The 19570-nt window shown below is 51.0% G+C and overlaps 1 protein-coding gene across 2 annotated transcripts in view; it reads right to left on the bottom strand.

The window, feature by feature from the left end:
- LOC144791753 (cytochrome P450 2J6-like) overlaps window positions 1-19570 on the bottom strand; it is a 323619-nt gene that overhangs the window by 39057 nt on the left and 264992 nt on the right. For both annotated transcript variants that reach the window (XR_013602460.1, XM_078666523.1), the window contains exon 6: window positions 14851-14992. Coding sequence is in view for 1 of the 2 variants with exons in the window: in XM_078666523.1 (XP_078522649.1) it covers window positions 14851-14992 (142 nt within the window). In the remaining variant the exon portion in view is untranslated. The remainder of the gene's footprint in view (window positions 1-14850; window positions 14993-19570) is intronic.

The raw sequence follows: 19570 nt of genomic DNA, 5'->3' as shown, positions 1-19570 counted from the left end.
ACTACCGCGACGGTGCATCTTTTGAAAATCATCACTCACTGGCATGGCAATGGCGGAGCACGCATTCCGTGGGGGCGGGGCAGGCTAACACATACATTTGAATATGCAAGTGGAAATGGCAGTTGGTACCCCCCTTACAGTCACATTGCAGCACCCACCGCAGACCGCTGTGCCTGGCCGGTCACCCACCGCCATCCCTGGCCGGTCACCCACCGCCTGGTGCTGGGTAGTCACCCACCGCTGGGTGCTGGGCGGTCACCCACCGCCGGTTGCTGGCGGTGGGTGAGCGCCCTGTGCATTGAGGTCACCCTGGCATGGATGGCCCTGGCCGGTCACCCACCGCCGGGTGCTGGGCGGTCACCCACCGCCGGGTGCTGGGCGGTCACCCACCGCCGGGTGCTGGCGGTGGGTGACCAGCCAGGGCCGGCGGTGGGTTACCGGCCAGGGCCGGCGGTCTGCAGTGGGTGCTGCAATGTGACTGTAAGGGGGGTACCAACTGCCATTTCCACTTGCATATTCAAATGTATGTGTTAGCCTGTCCTGCCCTCGCGGAATGCGTGCTCCGCCATAGCGACGCCAGTGAGTGATTAATTTCAAATGATGCACCATTGCCGTAGTGCGCACATGCGGTTGCCGGTGTGTGACCGTGACGGTCCGTGCACATGTAGCCAATGGAAACAGGTATTCAAAAATAGCGGAAGCCGTGCACCGCCACACCAGGGCCAGTCATTGGTTCATTTTGAATGAGGCATCCCGGGAAAACCAATTGCTGCAGACGTGTGCCACTGATGTGAGCTCAGGGCCCTATAAATGTGTGAATTTCAGCAGCACACATTCACTGCTTCCAGCCACTGCTGCCTGCGACCATCACCTCGACTTGCTGCTGCTGAGTTATCCAACAACTGCTGCCTGCACCCATCACCTCGACCTGCTGCTGCTGAGCTATCCACAACTGCTGCATGCACCCATCACCTCGACCTGCTGCTGCTGAGCTATCCAACAACTGCTGCCTGCACCCATCGCCTCGACCTGCTGCTGCTGAGCTATCCAACAACTGCTGCTGTAGTGCCACAGTCCTGGACCTTGCCATGCAGAGAGTGCGAGAGATCCGGTCTCGTCCCTTCGCCGCAGCAGAGCTGGATGTCCTTGTGGACGGTGTGCTCCGCCACTATGAACGGCTCTACGGTGCCCCCGGACAGGTGGTAAGTGCAGTGGGGGACATGTTGGTGTGCATGAGGTGGTCACTGACTCCTGGCTTCTGCAAGCTTGGCGGTGTGCTGTGGGACATTCACATGTGTCGTACTGAGCATGGCTGCTGAAAGATATGTGTTGCTACTATGTTTGTGAATGTCCAACTGTCCATTGACATTCCCCTCTTGTCTCCCATCATATTAGGTCAAGCTGCACCTTCGCAAGGCCGTGTGGAGGACCATAGCACGTGATGTACGGGCAGTGGGGGTGTGCAATAGATGACACACACACTGCCACAAGCGCTGGGACGACATATCCAGGCTCAGCAAGAATGTGGCAGAGATGACACTGGGGCTGATTCCAAGATCAACCCGGCTTGCACGACGCACCATGACCCCTATAATGCACCGTATCATAGCTGTGACGCATCCTGACCTGTCCGCCCGGCTGAGAGGGGATCAACAGCAAACTAGCGGTAAGCAGACTGTATGTGTCTGTGACTTGTGAGTGCATGCATGTATTGGTGCTCAGACACAGTAGTGATATCCGTGGTGCATATGTTTTGCTGCAATTGCATGTTGGTGCCATTAGCGGAGTGAGCGTTAGCATCCATGTCCGCCAGGTGGACATACCAGTTGCTTTGTAGTGGAGGGTCCCAGGACATGCCGTTGAGGTCTGTGGTCCCATGGCATGACATGTGTGGTGGTCTGCATACACTTGCCCTGTTTGTTTGATGTACATGTTTCACAGGCATCCCCCGGTTCTTTGACATGAGGATGTCTGGTAGGGGTGGTTCGTGTGCAGGATGGGTGCTAGATGTTAGTCGATTGTAAGGAAAGTTGTGATTTTGTAACCTTCAGTACGTGAGTGTGACACTTAGGTAAACATCTTTTCTCTCTCTTTCAGATGTATCCGAGGGCACTGATCCACAAATGACTGAGATGGGTGGTGGCAATGCATCCGGATCTGAGATCACACACACGCAGACTGAGACTGAAGAGAGCAGCCCCGGAGAGGGGAACAGGACCGTCCCGGAGGACTCACATGTGGAGACACCATCGTCCTCATCTTCAGACAGTGTTGGTGAGTCAGCACTGTTGGCAGACACAGGGAGTGGGCAATCAACACCTTCAGTCGGTACACAGCACACAGGGCCCACAGTGCCACCAACTGCAACAAGTTCTGCTCGTGCTCGCCAGAGTAGGGGGAGCAGAGTTGCCTTCGGTGCAGGCACCGCTGCCCCTGCCCCTGTGACACAAAGTGCACTTTGTGCTGAGGCTGTTGATCTGCGGCGACAGCTGTGTGTAGGGCAGACCAACATGATCAATGCATTCCAAGACCACGGTAGGAAGTTGGGGCAGGTGGTAGCATTCATGGAGGGGATGCATGGCGATGTTGCTGGTCTCCACAGAACAGTTCAGTCATTAACAAACACTGTGTCTGCAGCCATTGTACAGTCGCATGGACAAGGTTCTACTTCAGTTCCCCCATCCACACCACTTGATGTCTCAGGGGAGAGTGACATTTCAGAACAGGCGTCATTTTCTGGGTATTGCACTAGAAGCAGCCACAGGCAGCAAGGCAGGGCATGGAGGGCACAGACACCATCCCCTAGGACAAGGAAATCTTTCACCGAACACGACATCAGTTACCCTGGAGTTGACACACAGGATCCTCAAGGGGTGTTGGGGGACAGGGATTCACATGTAACACAGGCATCCTCCTCAAAAGGTACTCCTAAGGCCAGGGACACTCCCAAGGACAAGGACACTACAAAGGAAAGGGCACCTCCCAAGGCTAGGGACACTCCTAAGGACAAGGACACTACAAAGGAAAGGGCACCTCCCAAGGCTAGGGACACTCCCAAGGACACTACAAATGAAAGGGCACCTCCCAAGGCTAGGGACACTCCCAAGGACAAGGACACTACAAAGGAAAGGGCACCTCCCAAGGCCAGGGACACTCCCAAGGACAAGGACACTACAAAGGAAAGGGCACCTCCCAAGGCTAGGGACACTCCCAAGGACAAGGACACTACAAAGGAAAGGGCACCTCCCAAGGCCAGGGACACTCCCAAGGACAAGGACACTACAAAGGAAAGGGCACCTCCCAAGGACAAGGACACTTCAAAGGACAGGTACACTACAATGGACAGGGCACTACAAAGGACAAGCCGACTCCCAGGGACAGGGCACCGCCCACGGATCAGGCACATTCCAGAGACAGGACACCTCCTACGGCCAAGGCACCTCCCAGGGCCAAGGGTTCTCCCATGGACACGAGCTCCATCAAGGACAGGCATACATCACCCCTGCCTGCCCTGAGGCTGATGTTGGTGAAGGAACGTAAGACACATGTGTCTGCGGTGGAGTCCCCCCATACCTCTACTCCCATCCACGCCCCACAGAAGCAGAGGCAGGAGTACACTGTTGTAGCATCCCCCATTACACATGATGCAGAGGGCAGAAGGCAGGGCCACAGCAAAAGTCAAGCAAGGTCCAGCACGTCCCCAGAGAGCAGACCCCCACCAGCACATGATCCACCTTTGATGGGTGATGTTTCTGATGAGGCCACACCACTTACCAGTCCAGTCATGTCCGGGGGGCCCCTACATATCCCAAAGAAACGGAGACACACACCAGTGACACGTGCCCACTCCAATGTCGCTCCAGTACAGCTGTCCCCAGCGCCACCCTGTCTCCTGGCCCATACAGCCCTGTGGCTCATCATTTCAGTGGTCCTAGTGGGTCAGCTGCAGTTCACTCTCATGTGTCAAATAGTGGCACTGTGTCTGTTGTTCGCTGTCATGCCTCATGTAGTAGCACTGTGTCAGTTGTGCCCTCTCCTGTTTCAGGTACTGGCACTGTGTGTGTCCGCCACTCTCATGTCTCAGATGCTGGCATGGTATTTGTTGGTCACTGTACAGGGACATGTCCTGGCAGTGTGTCTGGGCCTTTGGCGCTTATGTGTCAGTCACTAGAGCTGTGGCTGTGTCTCACACTCCTGTATCTGGGTCTATGGCTCATGTGTCAGTCACTAGAGCTGTGGCTGTGTCTCACACTCCTGTATCTGGGTCTATGGCTCATGTGTCAGTCACTAGAGCTGTGGCTGTGTCTCACACTCCTGTATCTGGTGCTGGCAGTGTGTCTGGGTCTATGGCTCATGTGTCAGTCACGACATCTGTGGCTGTGTCTCGCACTCCTGTTTCTGGTGCTGGCAGTGTGTCTGGGTCTATGGCTCATGTGTCAGTCACTAGAGCTGTGGCTGTGTCTCACACTCCTGTTTCTGGTGCTGGCAGTGTGTCTGGGACTATGGCTCATGGGTCAGTCACTAGAGCTGCGGCTGTGTCTCACACTCCTGTTTCTGGTGCTGGCAGTGTGTCTGGGTCTATGGCTCATGTGTCAGTCACTAGAACTGTGGCTGTGTCTCACACTCCTGTTTCTGGTGCTGGCAGTGTGTCCGGGGCGACTAGGTCAAGCAGTCCACCAGATTCTGTGCTGTGAGGTGTAGCTCCCATCACTCAGATGTCATTTGACTTGGTGTCTAGATTGTCCATTGTAACCACCCTTGCATTATTAATGTCCATGGGACGGGGCTCTTGACCCACGTACTTGTGTTGCCTCTGATGTACCTGCTCTGTTATGGACACTGCCCTTTTGCTGTTCTGATGCTGCATTGTGCCCTCTCATGTGCTGCCTCTGATGTACCTGCTATGTGCCTTGCCATGGACTGTTGGTGCACTTAGCCCCTCTCATATGCTGCCTCTGATGTACCTGCTCTGTTATGGACACTGCCCTGTTGCTGTTTTGATGCTGCATTGTGCCGTCTCATGTGCTGCCTCTGATGTACCTGTTCTGTGCCATCGACTGTTGATGCACTTAGCCCCTCTCATATGCTGCCTCAGATGTACCTGCTCTGTGCCATGGACTGTTGATGCACTTAGCCCCTCTCATGTGCTGCCTCTGATGTACCTGTGCCTTGCCATGGACTGTTGATGCACTTAGCCCCTCTCATGTGCTGCCTCTGATGTACCTGTGCCTTGCCATGGACTGTTGATGGACTTAGCCCCTCTCATGTGCTGCCTCTGATGTACCTGTGCCTTGCCATGGACTGTTGATGCACTTATCCCCTCTCATGTGCTGCCTCTGATGTACCTGTTCTGTGCCATGGACTGTTGATGCACTTAGCCCCTCTCATGTGCTGCCTCTGATGTACCTGTGCCTTGCCATGGACTGTTGATGGATTTAGCCCCTCTCATGTGCTGCCTCTGATGTACCTGTGCCTTGCCATGGACTGTTGATGCACTTATCCCCTCTCATGTGCTGCCTCTGATGTACCTGTTCTGTGCCATGGACTGTTGATGCACTTAGCCCCTCTCATGTGCTTCCTCTGATGTACCTGTGCCTTGCCATGGACTGTTGATGCACTTGCCCCTCTCATGTGCTGCCTCTGATGTACCTGTGCCTTGCCATGGACTGTTGATGGACTTAGCCCCTCTCATGTGCTGCCTCTGATGTACCTGTGCCTTGCCATGGACTGTTGATGCACTTATCCCCTCTCATGTGCTGCCTCTGATGTACCTGTTCTGTGCCATGGACTGTTGATGCACTTAGCCCCTCTCATGTGCTGCCTCTGATGTACCTGCTCTGTGCCATGGACTGTTGATGCACTTAGCCCCTCTCATGTGCTGCCTCTGATGTACTTGTGCCTTGCCATGGACTGTTGATGCACTTGGCCCCTCTCATGTGCTGCCTCAGATGTACCTGCTCTATTATGAACACTGCCCTGTTGCTCTTCTGATGCTGCATTGTGCCCTCTCATGCGCTGCCTCTGATGTACCTGTGCCTTGCCATGGACTGTTGATGCACGTAGCCCCTCTCATGTGCTGCCTCTGATGTACCTGTGCCGTGCCATGGACTGTTGATGCACTTAGCCCCTCTCATGTGCTGCCTCTGATGTACCTGCTCTGTGCCATGGACTGCTGATGCACCTTGCCCCTCTCATGTGCTGCCTCAGATGTACCTGCTCTATTATGAACACTGCCCTGTTGCTGTTCTGATGCTGCATTTTGCCCTCTCATGTGCTGCCTCTGATGTACCTGCTCTTTTATGGACACTGCCCTGTTGCTGTTCTGATGCTGCACTGTGCCCTCTCATGTGCTGCCTCTGATGCACCTGCTCTGTTATGGACACTGCCCTGTTGCTGTTCTGATGCTGCATTGTGCCCTCTCATGTGCTGCCTCTGATGTACCTGTGCCTTGCCATGGACTGTTGATGCACTTAGCCCCTCTCATGTACTGCCTCTGATGTACCTGTGCCTTGCCATGGACTGTTGATGCACTTAGCCCCTCTCATGTGCTGCCTCTGATGCACCTGCTCTGTTATGGACACTGCCCTGGTGCTGTTCTGATGCTGCATTGTGCCCTCTCATGTGCTGCCTCTGATGTACCTGTGCCTTGCCATGGACCGTTGATGCACTTAGCCCCTCTCATGTGCTGCCTCCCATGTACCTGTGCCTTGCCATGGACTGTTGATGCACTCAGCCCCTCTCATGTGCTGCCTCTGATGCACCTGCTCTGTTATGGACACTGCCCTGTTGCTGTTCTGATGCTGCATTGTGCCCTCTCATGTGCTGCCTCTGATGTACCTGTGCCTTGCCATGGACTGTTGATGCACTTAGCCCCTCTCATGTGCTGCCTCCGATGTACCTGTGCCTTGCCATGGACTGTTGATGTACTTAGCCCCTCTCGTGTGCTGCCTCTGATGTTTACTGCTCTGTGTCATGGACTGTTGATGCACTTAGCCCCTCTCATGTGCTGCCTCTGATGTACCTGTTCTGTGCCATGGACTGTTGATGCACTTAGCCCCTCTTATGTGCTGCCTCAGATGTACCTGCTCTGTGCCATGGACTGTTGATGCACTTAGCCTCTCTCATGTGCTGCCTCCGATGTACCTGTGCCTTGCCATGGACTGTTGATACACTTATCCCCTCTCATGTGCTGCCTCTGATGTACCTGTTCTGTGCCATGGACTGTTGATGCACTTAGCCCCTCTCATGTGCTGCCTCAGATGTACCTGCTCTGTGCCATGGACTGTTGATGCACTTAGCCCCTCTCATGTGCTGCCTCTGATGTACCTGCTCTGTGCCATGGACTGTTGATGCACTTGGCCCCTCTCACGTGCTGCCTCTGATGTACTTGTGCCTTGCCATGGACTGTTGATACACTTATCCCCTCTCATGTGCTGCCTCTGATGTACCTGTTCTGTGCCATGGACTGTTGATGCACTTAGCCCCTCTCATGTGCTGCCTCAGATGTACCTGCTCTGTGCCATGGACTGTTGATGCACTTAGCCCCTCTCATGTGCTGCCTCTGATGTACCTGCTCTGTGCCATGGACTGTTGATGCACTTGGCCCCTCTCACGTGCTGCCTCTGATGTACTTGTGCCTTGCCATGGACTGTTGATGCACTTAGCCCCTCTCTTGTGCTGCCTCAGATGTACCTGCTCTATTATGAACACTGCCCTGTTGCTGTTCTGATGCTGCATTGTGCCCTCTCATGTGCTGCCTCTGATGTACCTGCTCTGTTATGGACACTGCCCTGTTGCTGTTCTGATGCTGCATTGTGCCCTCTCATGTGCTGCCTCTGATGTACCTGTGCCTTGCCATGGACTGTTGATGCACTTAGCCCCTCTCATGTGCTGCCTCTGATGTACCTGTGCCTTGCCATGTACTGTTGATGCACTTAGCCCCTCTCATGTGCTGCATCTGATGTACCTGCTCTGTGGCATGGACTGTTGATGCACTTAGCCCCTCTCATGTGCTGCCTCTGATGTACCTGCTCTGTGCCATGGACTGTTGATGCACTTAGACCCTCTCACGTGCTGCCTCAGATGTACCTTCTCTGTGCCATGGACCGTTGATGCACTTAGCCCCTCTCATGTGCTACCTCTGATGTACCTGCTCTTTTATGGACACTGCCCTGTTGCTGTTCTGATGCTGCATTGTGCCCTCTCATGTGCTGCCTCTGATGTACCTGCTCTGTTATGGACACTGCCCTGTTGCTGTTCTGATGCTGCATTGTGCCCTCTCATGTGCTGCCTCTGATGTAACTGTGCCTTGCCATGGACTGTTGATGCACTTAGCCCCTCTCATGTACTGCCTCTGATGTACCTGTGCCTTGCCATGGACTGTTGATGCACTTAGCCCCTCTCATGTGCTGCCTCTGATGTACCTGCTCTGTGCAATGGACTGTTGATGCACTTAGCCCCTCTCATGTGCTGCCTCTGATGTACCTGTGCCTTGCCATGGACTGTTGATGCACTTATCCCCTCTCATGTGCTGCCTCTGATGTACATGTTCTGTGCCATGGACTGTTGATGCACTTAGCCCCTCTCATGTGCTGCCTCAGATGTACCTGCTCTGTGCCATGGACTGTTGATGCACTTAGCCCCTCTCATGTGCTGCCTCAGATGTACCTGCTCTGTGCCATGGACTGTTGATGCACTTAGCCCCTCTCATGTGCTGCCTCTGATGTACTTGTGCCTTGCCATGGACTGTTGATGCACTTGGCCCCTCTCATGTGCTGCCTCAGATGTACCTGCTCTATTATGAACACTGCCCTGTTGCTGTTCTGATGCTGCATTGTGCCCTCTCATGCGCTGCCTCTGATGTACCTGTGCCTTGCCATGGACTGTTGATGCACGTAGCCCCTCTCATGTGCTGCCTCTGATGTACCTGTGCCGTGCCATGGACTGTTGATGCACTTAGCCCCTCTCATGTGCTGCCTCTGATGTACCTGCTCTGTGCCATGGACTGCTGATGCACCTTGCCCCTCTCATGTGCTGCCTCAGATGTACCTGCTCTATTATGAACACTGCCCTGTTGCTGTTCTGATGCTGCATTGTGCCCTCTCATGTGCTGCCTCTGATGCACCTGCTCTGTTATGGACACTGCCCTGTTGCTGTTCTGATGCTGCACTGTGCCCTCTCATGTGCTGCCTCTGATGCACCTGCTCTGTTATGGACACTGCCCTGTTGCTGTTCTGATGCTGCATTGTGCCCTCTCATGTGCTGCCTCTGATGTACCTGTGCCTTGCCATGGACTGTTGATGCACTTAGCCCCTCTCATGTGCTGCCTCTGATGTACCTATGCCTTGCCATGGACTGTTGATGTACTTAGCCCCTCTCGTGTGCTGCCTCTGATGTTTACTGCTCTGTGTCATGGACTGTTGATGCACTTAGCCCTTCTCATGTGCTGCCTCTGATGTACCTGTGCCTTGCCATGGACTGTTGATGCACTTAGCCCCTCTCATGTGCTGCCTCTGATGTTTACTGCTCTGTGTCATGGACTGTTGATGCACTTAGCCCCTCTCATGTGCTGCCTCTGATGTACCTGTTCTGTGCCATGGACTGTTGATGCACTTAGCCCCTCTCATGTGCTGCCTCAGATGTACCTGCTCTGTGCCATGGACTGTTGATGCACTTGGCCCCTCTCACGTGCTGCCTCTGATGTACTTGTGCCTTGCCATGGACTGTTGATGCACTTAGCCCCTCTCATGTGCTGCCTCTGATGTACATGTGCCTTGCCATGGACTGTTGATGCACTTGGCCCCTCTCATGTGCTGCCTCTGATGTACCTGTTCTGTGCCATGGACTGTTGATGCACTTAGCCCCTCTCATGTGCTGCCTCTGATGTACCTGTGCCTTGCCATGGACTGTTGATGCACTTAGCCCCTCTCATGTGCTGCCTCTGATGTACCTGCTCTGTGCCATGGACTGTTGATACACTTATCCCCTCTCATGTGCTGCCTCAGATGTACCTGCTCTATTATGAACACTGCCCTGTTGCTGTTCTGATGCTGCATTGTGCCCTCTCATGTGCTGCCTCTGATGCACCTGCTCTGTTATGGACACTGCCCTGTTGCTGTTCTTATGCTGCACTGTGCCCTCTCATGTGCTGCCTCTGATGCACCTGCTCTGTTATGGACACTGCCCTGTTGCTGTTCTGATGCTGCATTGTGCCCTCTCATGTGCTGCCTCTGATGTACCTGTGCCTTGCCATGGACTGTTGATGCACTTAGCCCCTCTCATGTGCTGCCTCTGATGTACCTATGCCTTGCCATGGACTGTTGATGTACTTAGCCCCTCTCGTGTGCTGCCTCTGATGTTTACTGCTCTGTGTCATGGACTGTTGATGCACTTAGCCCCTCTCATGTGCTGCCTCTGATGTACCTGTGCCTTGCCATGGACTGTTGATACACTTATCCCCTCTCATGTGCTGCCTCTGATGTACCTGTTCTGTGCCATGGACGGTTGATGCACTTAGCCCCTCTCATGTGCTGCCTCAGATGTACCTGCTCTGTGCCATGGACTGTTGATGCACTTGGCCCCTCTCACGTGCTGCCTCTGATGTACTTGTGCCTTGCCATGGACTGTCGATGCACTTAGCCCCTCTCATGTGCTGCCTCTGATGTACATGTGCCTTGCCATGGACTGTTGATGCACTTGGCCCCTCTCATGTGCTGCCTCTGATGTACCTGTTCTGTGCCATGGACTGTTGATGCACTTAGCCCCTCTCATGTGCTGCCTCTGATGTACCTGTGCCTTGCCATGGACTGTTGATACACGTATCCCCTCTCATGTGCTGCCTCTGATGTACCTGTTCTGTGCCATGGACTGTTGATGCACTTAGCCCCTCTCATGTGCTGCCTCAGATGTACCTGCTCTATTATGAACACTGCCCTGTTGCTGTTCTGATGCTGCATTGTGCCCTCTCATGTGCTGCCTCTGATGTACCTGCTCTGTTATGGACACTGCCCTGTTGCTGTTCTGATGCTGCATTGTGCCCTCTCATGTGCTGCCTCTGATGTACCTGTGCCTTGCCATGGACTGTTGATGCACTTAGCCCCTCTCATGTGCTGCCTCTGATGTACCTGTGCCTTGCCATGTACTGTTGATGCACTTAGCCCCTCTCATGTGCTGCCTCTGATGTACCTGCTCTGTGCCATGGACTGTTGATGCACTTAGCCCCTCTCCTGTGCTGCCTCTGATGTACCTGCTCTGTGCCATGGACTGTTGATGCACTTAGACCCTCTCACGTGCTGCCTCAGATGTACCTTCTCTGTGCCATGGACCGTTGATGCACTTATCCCCTCTCATGTGCTGCCTCTGATGCACCTGCTCTGTTATGGACACTGCCCTGTTGCTGTTCTGATGCTGCATTGTGCCCTCTCATGTGCTGCCTCTGATGTAACTGTGCCTTGCCATGGACTGTTGATGCACTTAGCCCCTCTCATGTACTGCCTCTGATGTACCTGTGCCTTGCCATGGACTGTTGATGCACTTAGCCCCTCTCATGTGCTGCCTCTGATGTACCTGTGCCTTGCCATGGACTGTTGATGCACTCAGCCCCTCTCATGTGCTGCCTCAGATGTACCTGCTCTATTATGAACACTGCCCTGTTGCTGTTCTGATGCTGCATTGTGCCCTCTCATGTGCTGCCTCTGATGTACCTGCTCTGTTATGGACACTACCCTGTTGCTGTTCTGATGCTGCATTTTGCCCTCTCATGTGCTGCCTCTGATGTACCTGCTCTGTTATGGACACTGCCCTGTTGCTGTTCTGATACTGCATTGTGCCCTCTCATGTGCTGCCTCTGATGTACCTGTGCCTTGCCATGGACCGTTGATGCACTTAGCCCCTCTCATGTGCTGCCTTCCATGTACCTGTGCCTTGCCATGGACTGTTGATGTGCTTAGCCCCTCTCGTGTGCTGCCTCTGATGTTTCCTGCTCTGTGCCATGGACTGTTGATGCACTTAGCCCCTCTCGTGTGCTGCCTCTGATGTACCTGTTCTGTGCCATGCACTGTTGATGCACTTAGCCCCTCTCATGTGCTGCCTCAGATGTACCTGCTCTGTGCCATGGACTGTTGATGCACTTAGCCCCTCTCATGTGCTGCCTCTGATGTACCTGTGCCTTGCCATGGACTGTTGATGCACTTAGCCCCTCTCATGTGCTGCCTCAGATGTACCTGCTCTATTATGAACACTGCCATGTTGCTATTCTGATACTGCATTGTGCCCTCTCATGTGCTGCCTCTGATGTACCTGCTTAGTTCTACTCAGTGCCCATGCTCTTGACTACTCTAGGATTATACCCCTATTATGTGCAGTAAAGCAAGTGAATCATGTGTAGTGGTTTGTCTTTGTCATTCCTGGTTGTCTCCTTGCATTGTTGATATATTGGTGGTATCGAAAATGCTGTTTCCCCAACATGACCCTCCCCACGTCACGGCCCCGGAAGGTACTCCCCTTCCGACAGCAATTGGTGTGCTGGCGTACCTGCGTCGTCGTCGGCGATGGTCCATGACTTGCTGGTGGTGAAGCACGAAGAGTATAGGGAATGCGTGTAGTGCTGGGTCCATGACGGCGATCTGCCTGTGGTGGGTATCTCTGCAATGTTTTGCCTCTCCACTGTGGTGAATCTGCCGTGTTCAGGCAGGTTGTTTTTCCGCAGCGATTTGATGTGTGTTTTCCGCCATCGTGATTTAGAGGACGGTCGGAGACGTCATTCCGTACGGCGGTGTCTCTGGATTGGTTACGTCTGCCGCGGGGTCGGGTGTATTTCCGCGGCGGTGGGTGCTCTTCCGTGGCGTACGGACATTTGACAGTGCTTCCCATCCTAATATGGCAGACGGACTGGCCGCGGCTGGCGGACTGTAAAAAGGCATTTTCCGCCTACTCCAGGACGGCGGTTGGCCTTCCGTACGCCATCGTTATCGACCCCTATGTTTGGAATTAATTTATATTTCTAGCTATTTTAAATAATCTAATTTAATTTAACATTCTTCTCGAATGGGTTTTATTTGAACTCTCTACCTCCTTTATTTTGGGAGTGTGTTGCTATACCAGTGGCTGGTCCTTTGTAGTGCTGGCCTTAGTATAATATTGTAATTTACTACAAAAGTATAAGTGAAAAGGGTTGGTTACTACAAAAGTTTGTGAATAGCATATTGTAGTAAGTGTTGTAGTATTACTACTCTACACTACAAAAAAGAACCACAAAGTGCAGTTTGTGAATCGGGTCTGAAGTTTGGATGTTTGAAAAGCATGAATATGCAGCTGACCTATGGGTGCACTGCATCTGACGTATAGTTAGAATATTAGGAGAAAATCCTGAAGGAATAATTTTTACTCATTACACCAATTGTTTGAAAGATTAGTCTGAACTGTATTTAAAGTCAGGTGTAAGCAATACATAAAGCGATTTATTTAAGCATAGGTTTTTCAATACTAAATCACACTGTGATTAATGTTTTCTTAAATACGTACAACAACAGTCCCCTTAAATTAGTCCATGCATCAGATCGTAGAGACAGTTGATAGTGTATGAACCAGTGAGACAAAAGAGAAAAGTCTCTGTAGTCATTTATGAAGCAACAACTGTTGGTTTGTCAGGCTGATGGGAAATGACCTTACATATGGAGGCTACACCCTAGGTATATGTTATTATGAAATTAAATATAACTTTTCAACTTTTTAACAACTTTTATTATTATAAATTTTTTTGATTTAATAATTGTGCACTTTTTTTACTTTGTGTACAGCTTGCATGAAATTTGTATGATTTCACAAGTGTCAAAGATCAATTACATCTCTTTCTGGGGTGTTAACGTGGTCAAAGGTAACGTGAAATCACAAATAGTGATAAGAATAGAGGGTTTATTAAGGTTAGGGGGCATATTTACAGTGAAGTGGTGAAGAATGTTGTTAAGCCAAGAAGTGTAACGACAAGCTTCGTCACTTTAGAAATGCAGGGCTGCACCATTTTTACTAGAATATGGTGCAGCCCTGCGTTTCTACCTGCGCTGAAGCTAAACTAAGCTGCCTAGCACCAACACAGACACCTTTGCACCATAACGCCATAGCGCAAGGGTGCCTGTGTTGAGGGGAAGATTGTTTATGGGCAGGATGGTCCCCCTTCTTGCAAATAAACAATCTTTAAATGCTGTTTTGTAACTTGCTGCTTGCTGCTTGATGCTGCACACACGTTGTAAAACGGGTTTCTTTTTAAATTATAGCCCTGCATTTCATAGGCTTTTTTCTGTTTCTATATGTGCTGCAAAAGGTAGTACACTTGGAAACAGCAAAAACACGCATTTCTCCTAATTTTGCCTGTTTAAGACCAGGTTTTCCCCGGACTACATCTTGGCTCTTCTTCCTATTTACATCACCCTTCTAAATAGGGGGCAGCATCAAAATCAATGGGTGTTGCGGTGGAACGCCCATTGCCCTCCACTTTCACGCTAAACACAGTGTGAAAAGGTGCATTATTTACAAGGCAGCATTAAACCACGTTAATTATCAGTGAAAGTGAAGCTGTGATGGCAATAGGGTTTTTTAAATATGTCCCTGTGTAACTTCACTTTTGCTACCCATGGCATTTTGGTGAATTACTGTCATTGACTGTAGGACCTTCTGCAAATGGTGCTTTTTTTGATCTGTAAATAAACATTCATCTCTTAGTGGAATATAATGCACCCCAAATATAATTCTTTAATTGCATGTGTTAATCTGCTGAACATGCCCATTCATTAAACTTCTGAATTAATACCACGTAGGGTATAAAATGCTTTTTGCAGTACCCATCCTAGACCTCACCTTGTATTTCTGGGTATTTCACCATGTAAAGGAGTGCCCAGCGTAGGGTGGTGGTGGTGGTCTCTGTCCCAGCTCCAAAAAAATCAGCTGCAAGCCGGACCATGTTATGCTCATTAAATGTAGAGGTGACATCATGAGAGTCCTGAATGGAATATTAATATGCAAATTCAGCAAATGTGAAATATTGAAACAGCGTATTGTGAAGACATCATAACTTGGGCAACTGATTAATAATGTAAAGCAGTCTAGTCTTAGTCATAAAATCAAATTGACGGAAATTAGTATGTTGATTTGCATAAATAAATTACACAGATTTCATTTTATCATAGGTACGGATAACATTGGGTTAGATAAATTAGGTAAGGGTATATTATAAACTCTGACATGGAAGCATAATGAATGTGGATGAGTGATCATGCTTGCAGTAGTTATGGTGAGATTAATAGATTCTTTTATCCAGAAGAATGAAAGGGACGAAAGACTTGAGAAATCTGACGGATGGGCAGATTCAATAACCCTACAATAAGGAATGATTGGAAAGAGCAGTATTTCCCACTGAAAAGTGGAATGGAACAAATTAGTAGTGGATAAGAATTTTAAAAAAGGAAGGAAGGATGATATAAATATAATCAGTGAATGATGATGAATTTATTCAGCTTTTTTGTTCTGTAAATTGCTGCATTTATTGCCTTTCACTTCCTTTGGACAGCTGTGACACTTTCTCTATCAATAGGGTCTGGTTGACCTTTTGGGGCTGTGGTTGCAGTTTGATGCTGTAAGAACTGAAGTGAGTCCTAAGCTTGCCGAGGTTTGGGGCCCACTCCCATGTTACGGAGGAAAATGTGTTACTCACAGAAGTGACCAGGGGCGGTAATATAGAATGCGGCTCACTCTCCTTGTTAGTGTGAAGGGCACCTATCAAAAGGTGCATTTGATGTTAAGAAGTTGAGTGCACCGTAATAATTTGCATGTGTAGCCCCCTCGGCAGCCCAAAAGTTTAGCTGCCCTGGGAGCAGGGCAATCATCTGAAATATGGAGCTGCTTTAAAGATCCCCTTGCAGGGACTGCATCCCTTTTTCCCCTCTAGAGGGCTGCCATCAGGGTGCGCACTGATAATGCGCCACATTTTAGGTGGCGCGCTGTCAGTGTTCCTCCTGACAGCTTCTTTGCCTCTGCGCACATATCTATAATACGGCACAGAGGCAATAGGATTCCCTAATTTGCATGGAGCCACTCCCCCATGAAAACGAAGGAACACCCTCTAGTGATAGCGCTGTCTCTATATGTGCTCCAGCAATATTTGGATTACAGAAAGGGTAGCAGAAGCGTCAGCTGACTTTTCTGTAATACCAAAGTGCCCCCAGGGTGGGCAAAGCAGGCGCTCATAGCTGTTGCACACTCTGACACTTTGCATAATACACCCATAGGTGCTGAATTTAGACCTTAAAAAGGTATGCCCTTTAAAAGCTCAGTTGGTTTGTTAGTTAAGAGCTGAAGTTAATCAAACAATGGGAATACAGAACTTGTAATTTTTACACTTTATTCTTCAGTTAATTTTTGTATGAATACCTTGGAGGGGCGGAGCTTGCACACTGCAAGATGGCCGCTTGAAGCTGCCACAATTTCCGGCAATTATCCTGTGTTTGTAGGACCTGGTAGCCCTGCATTCCCGCTGCACCGTGTCGGGGACCGACTGGCAACAGGTAGAGCCGCTCCCGAACCCTCTGCTCCTCCGTTACGACCGTTAGTGGGAAGTTGGAGGCTATGGCCTGTATCCTACACTAAGCGCCGTCCTGTGGTGAGGAGAGACGGGCGTAGACAGGCGTAGAACGGAGGCGCGCTTGAGCCTGAATTGCCGTGCCTCTACCGCTGCCCGGGGAACTGCGACCGGCGAGTGCCCAGCGACCGAGAATTGAGCCCAGCCCATGAGACTCTATCCAAGGTACAGCGTCCTTCCCAACGTCTATGGGAATGTAATTATGGCCGACTACATAGGCATAACTGTGCAGCTGACGGATAGGGTGTCGCAGTTGGCCTGAACGTTACGGTGAGCCCGAGGCTGAATCGCGGTAGGAGCAGCGCGGATGCAGTATGACATACCTGCCCTCAGTTAGCTCGGTGGCCCTCCCGAACAACCACAAGTGTGAGTCACGTCCAGGTGCGGCCTAGTATCGATAGTCGGCCATTTTGTACTGAACCAGGGGATGGTGCAAAGGACCTGGAAAGTTGGACACCAGATTAAGGACAGCATCCCCGCTCAGAATTGCTGCGCTAATACGAACTAGATGCGGACATAGCATTGTGCTCGCACTTACCTGGGAGGCATTGCGATGTAAAACAGTACGATATTGGCACACTGCAGCGGCTGTCCTGCACCCCACTTGATCTGTAGCGCTCTGATGGCCTGACTGTGGCGGGGGAGCTGACGGGATTGGGGATCTGCATGCCTGCTCACCTATACAAGCTCTGTGTTGTGAGACTTTGTGAACTACATTTTAGGAGATTTGCTGTGTGAATCTAACGGCCTGGAATCCGCCCTGCTGACCTGGAGGAAGATCCCACACTGGACCCACCGTCAGAAGAGCTGGAAGGTGACTTACACTCTATGTTGGTCATGATGGAAAAAACCTTGCAAGGCAGCCTGGCAGGTTTGGCACTAAAATTGATGCGCTCTCATATCGTATGGACAGGATGTCTGAGAGATTAGACAAACAAGAAGTACAGACGTCCTTGGACACAGACCATAAGGAAATGGGTAGGGTCCTCCAGGTCCTACAAGGCGAAGCTGAAGACTTGGAAGCGCACTCGCACCGCAACAACATCCGGATCACGGGGATCCTTGAATCGACACCAACGGGCAACATGGAGAAGTTTGTTGAGAAGCTACTGACCACGCTTCTGGGCAATAATGCATTTTCCAATACGTTCGTGGTGGAGAGAGCGCACCCATTGTTGGGCCCTCGCTTTCCTCCTGGGGCAACTCCTAGACCCATAATAGCTCAACTGTTGAACTATAGAGGCAGGGACTCGGGACCGGGACTTGGCGTTCGCGACTGCACGGACCAAGCAAACGCTGCAGTACGAGGGATCCACCATCTTCCTATATCCAGACTTTACAGCTCGTGTCCAAGAAGCACGCAGTTTGCTCCGTTGAAACGCCAGATGAGAGACCAGAACATAGACTCTGCCATGCTATACCCTGCCAGACTGTGTGTAAACAGAAATGACCACTCACGGATTTCCACTGTCCCTAAGACCTTGCAAAAAGCTTTGAAAGAGTGGGCCACAGAGATGCGCTCTAACCCGGAGAGAGAAGTGCTGGAAGGGGCCGTCGGTGGCAGCCTAGATGAGCAAGACTGCGATTGGCATTGCTGAGGATCCAGTGAAGCAGACCACATAGTAGGGGTAGCCAGCTTAGCCTGAGAGTTGGGTGAAGACCTAACATGTGGGGGGCCACTTTATTGAGTAGTGGTTTCTGGGCCGGTGCCTCCCCTTGCTGCAGACCACAAGTAGGCATCGACTTATTTGGTGGGGGAGGGGGGACCTCGGCGGTAACGCTGCATTGAGTCTTTGATTAAGTTGTGGGGGTTGTTCCTGCTGCAGAAGCTAACTTGCTCTCGGCAGTGGATCGGAGTTGGACCTAAGTTTAGCTGCAGCATATGTACTTACCTGGCACTAACATCTGCCCTCGTATGAATCACACTGTTTGAGTTTAACAAGGGGAGGGGGGTTTGGATCCTGAAGTTAGCCTATTCAAATCTGCATATGTGAAAAAGCTAATTGTTGGGGGAGGTTGGGTGGGGGTTTGTCGCACAGTCAGAGTTGGGCACAGCCTGGTGTGGGTGGGGGGTGGGAAGGTATTGAGACTTACACTGTTTATTTCAGATTCTTTTGCACACCATCACACCCACATTTTGATGATAGTACAGGACGTTCAGCGGACATACGTAGAACTACTCCATGACAGGTACAGATAGGCCCCGCAGGGGCACAGGCATAGATACAGGAAGCGTGCTCACATGGAACGTGCGTGGCCTTAACGACCACAGGAAAATTTGTAAGATCTTGAATTATTTGTCAGGGCACAACATCGACATTGCACTGTTGCAGGAAACACACATACCACTGGACAGCCCTATGTTGCACATTAGGGGGCTAAATGGCAATATTCATGCAGCAAGATTTACTACACATGCACAAGGGGTTTTGTCATGGTTGAAACCTAAGACGGCACTGCCACTGGAGCCTTTAGAGACGGACGTGGAGGGCCGGTTTGCAATCACAAGGTGCAGAGGGAAGGGTCTGGATTTTCTATTGGTTAATGTTTATGGCTCGAATTACAACAACCCAGACTGTTACAGAAAATTGACACTGTAGGCCTCCAGACGGGTGGACAACCCTCTGGGGTGGGGATTTTAACCGACTTAGAGACCCAACACTGGACATATTGGGAGGCCCGGAGAGACGCATATCGGAGTTGGCTAGGGCAATGGAAAGCGCACTTGTGCGTTTCGACTTGTGCAATGGCTAACGGTACTCAGATAAAGGGGGGTTTACACACTATGGTGCATACCTTGATATACACACTAGAATCGATTACTGGTTTGCTAACAGGCAACTGCTTCCAAATATTCGTACGTGTAAGATCCTCCCCGTACATACTCAGACCACTCCCCGCTGCTGCTGATTATAGACACCCCAAGGATACTATCCCTCCTTA

Source organism: Lissotriton helveticus, chromosome 11 (genome assembly GCF_964261635.1).
Source record: "Lissotriton helveticus chromosome 11, aLisHel1.1, whole genome shotgun sequence".
NCBI lineage: Eukaryota > Metazoa > Chordata > Amphibia > Caudata > Salamandridae > Lissotriton > Lissotriton helveticus.
Note: the sequence above shows the minus strand (reverse complement) of the source record. Positions and strands in the feature narration are given on the sequence as shown.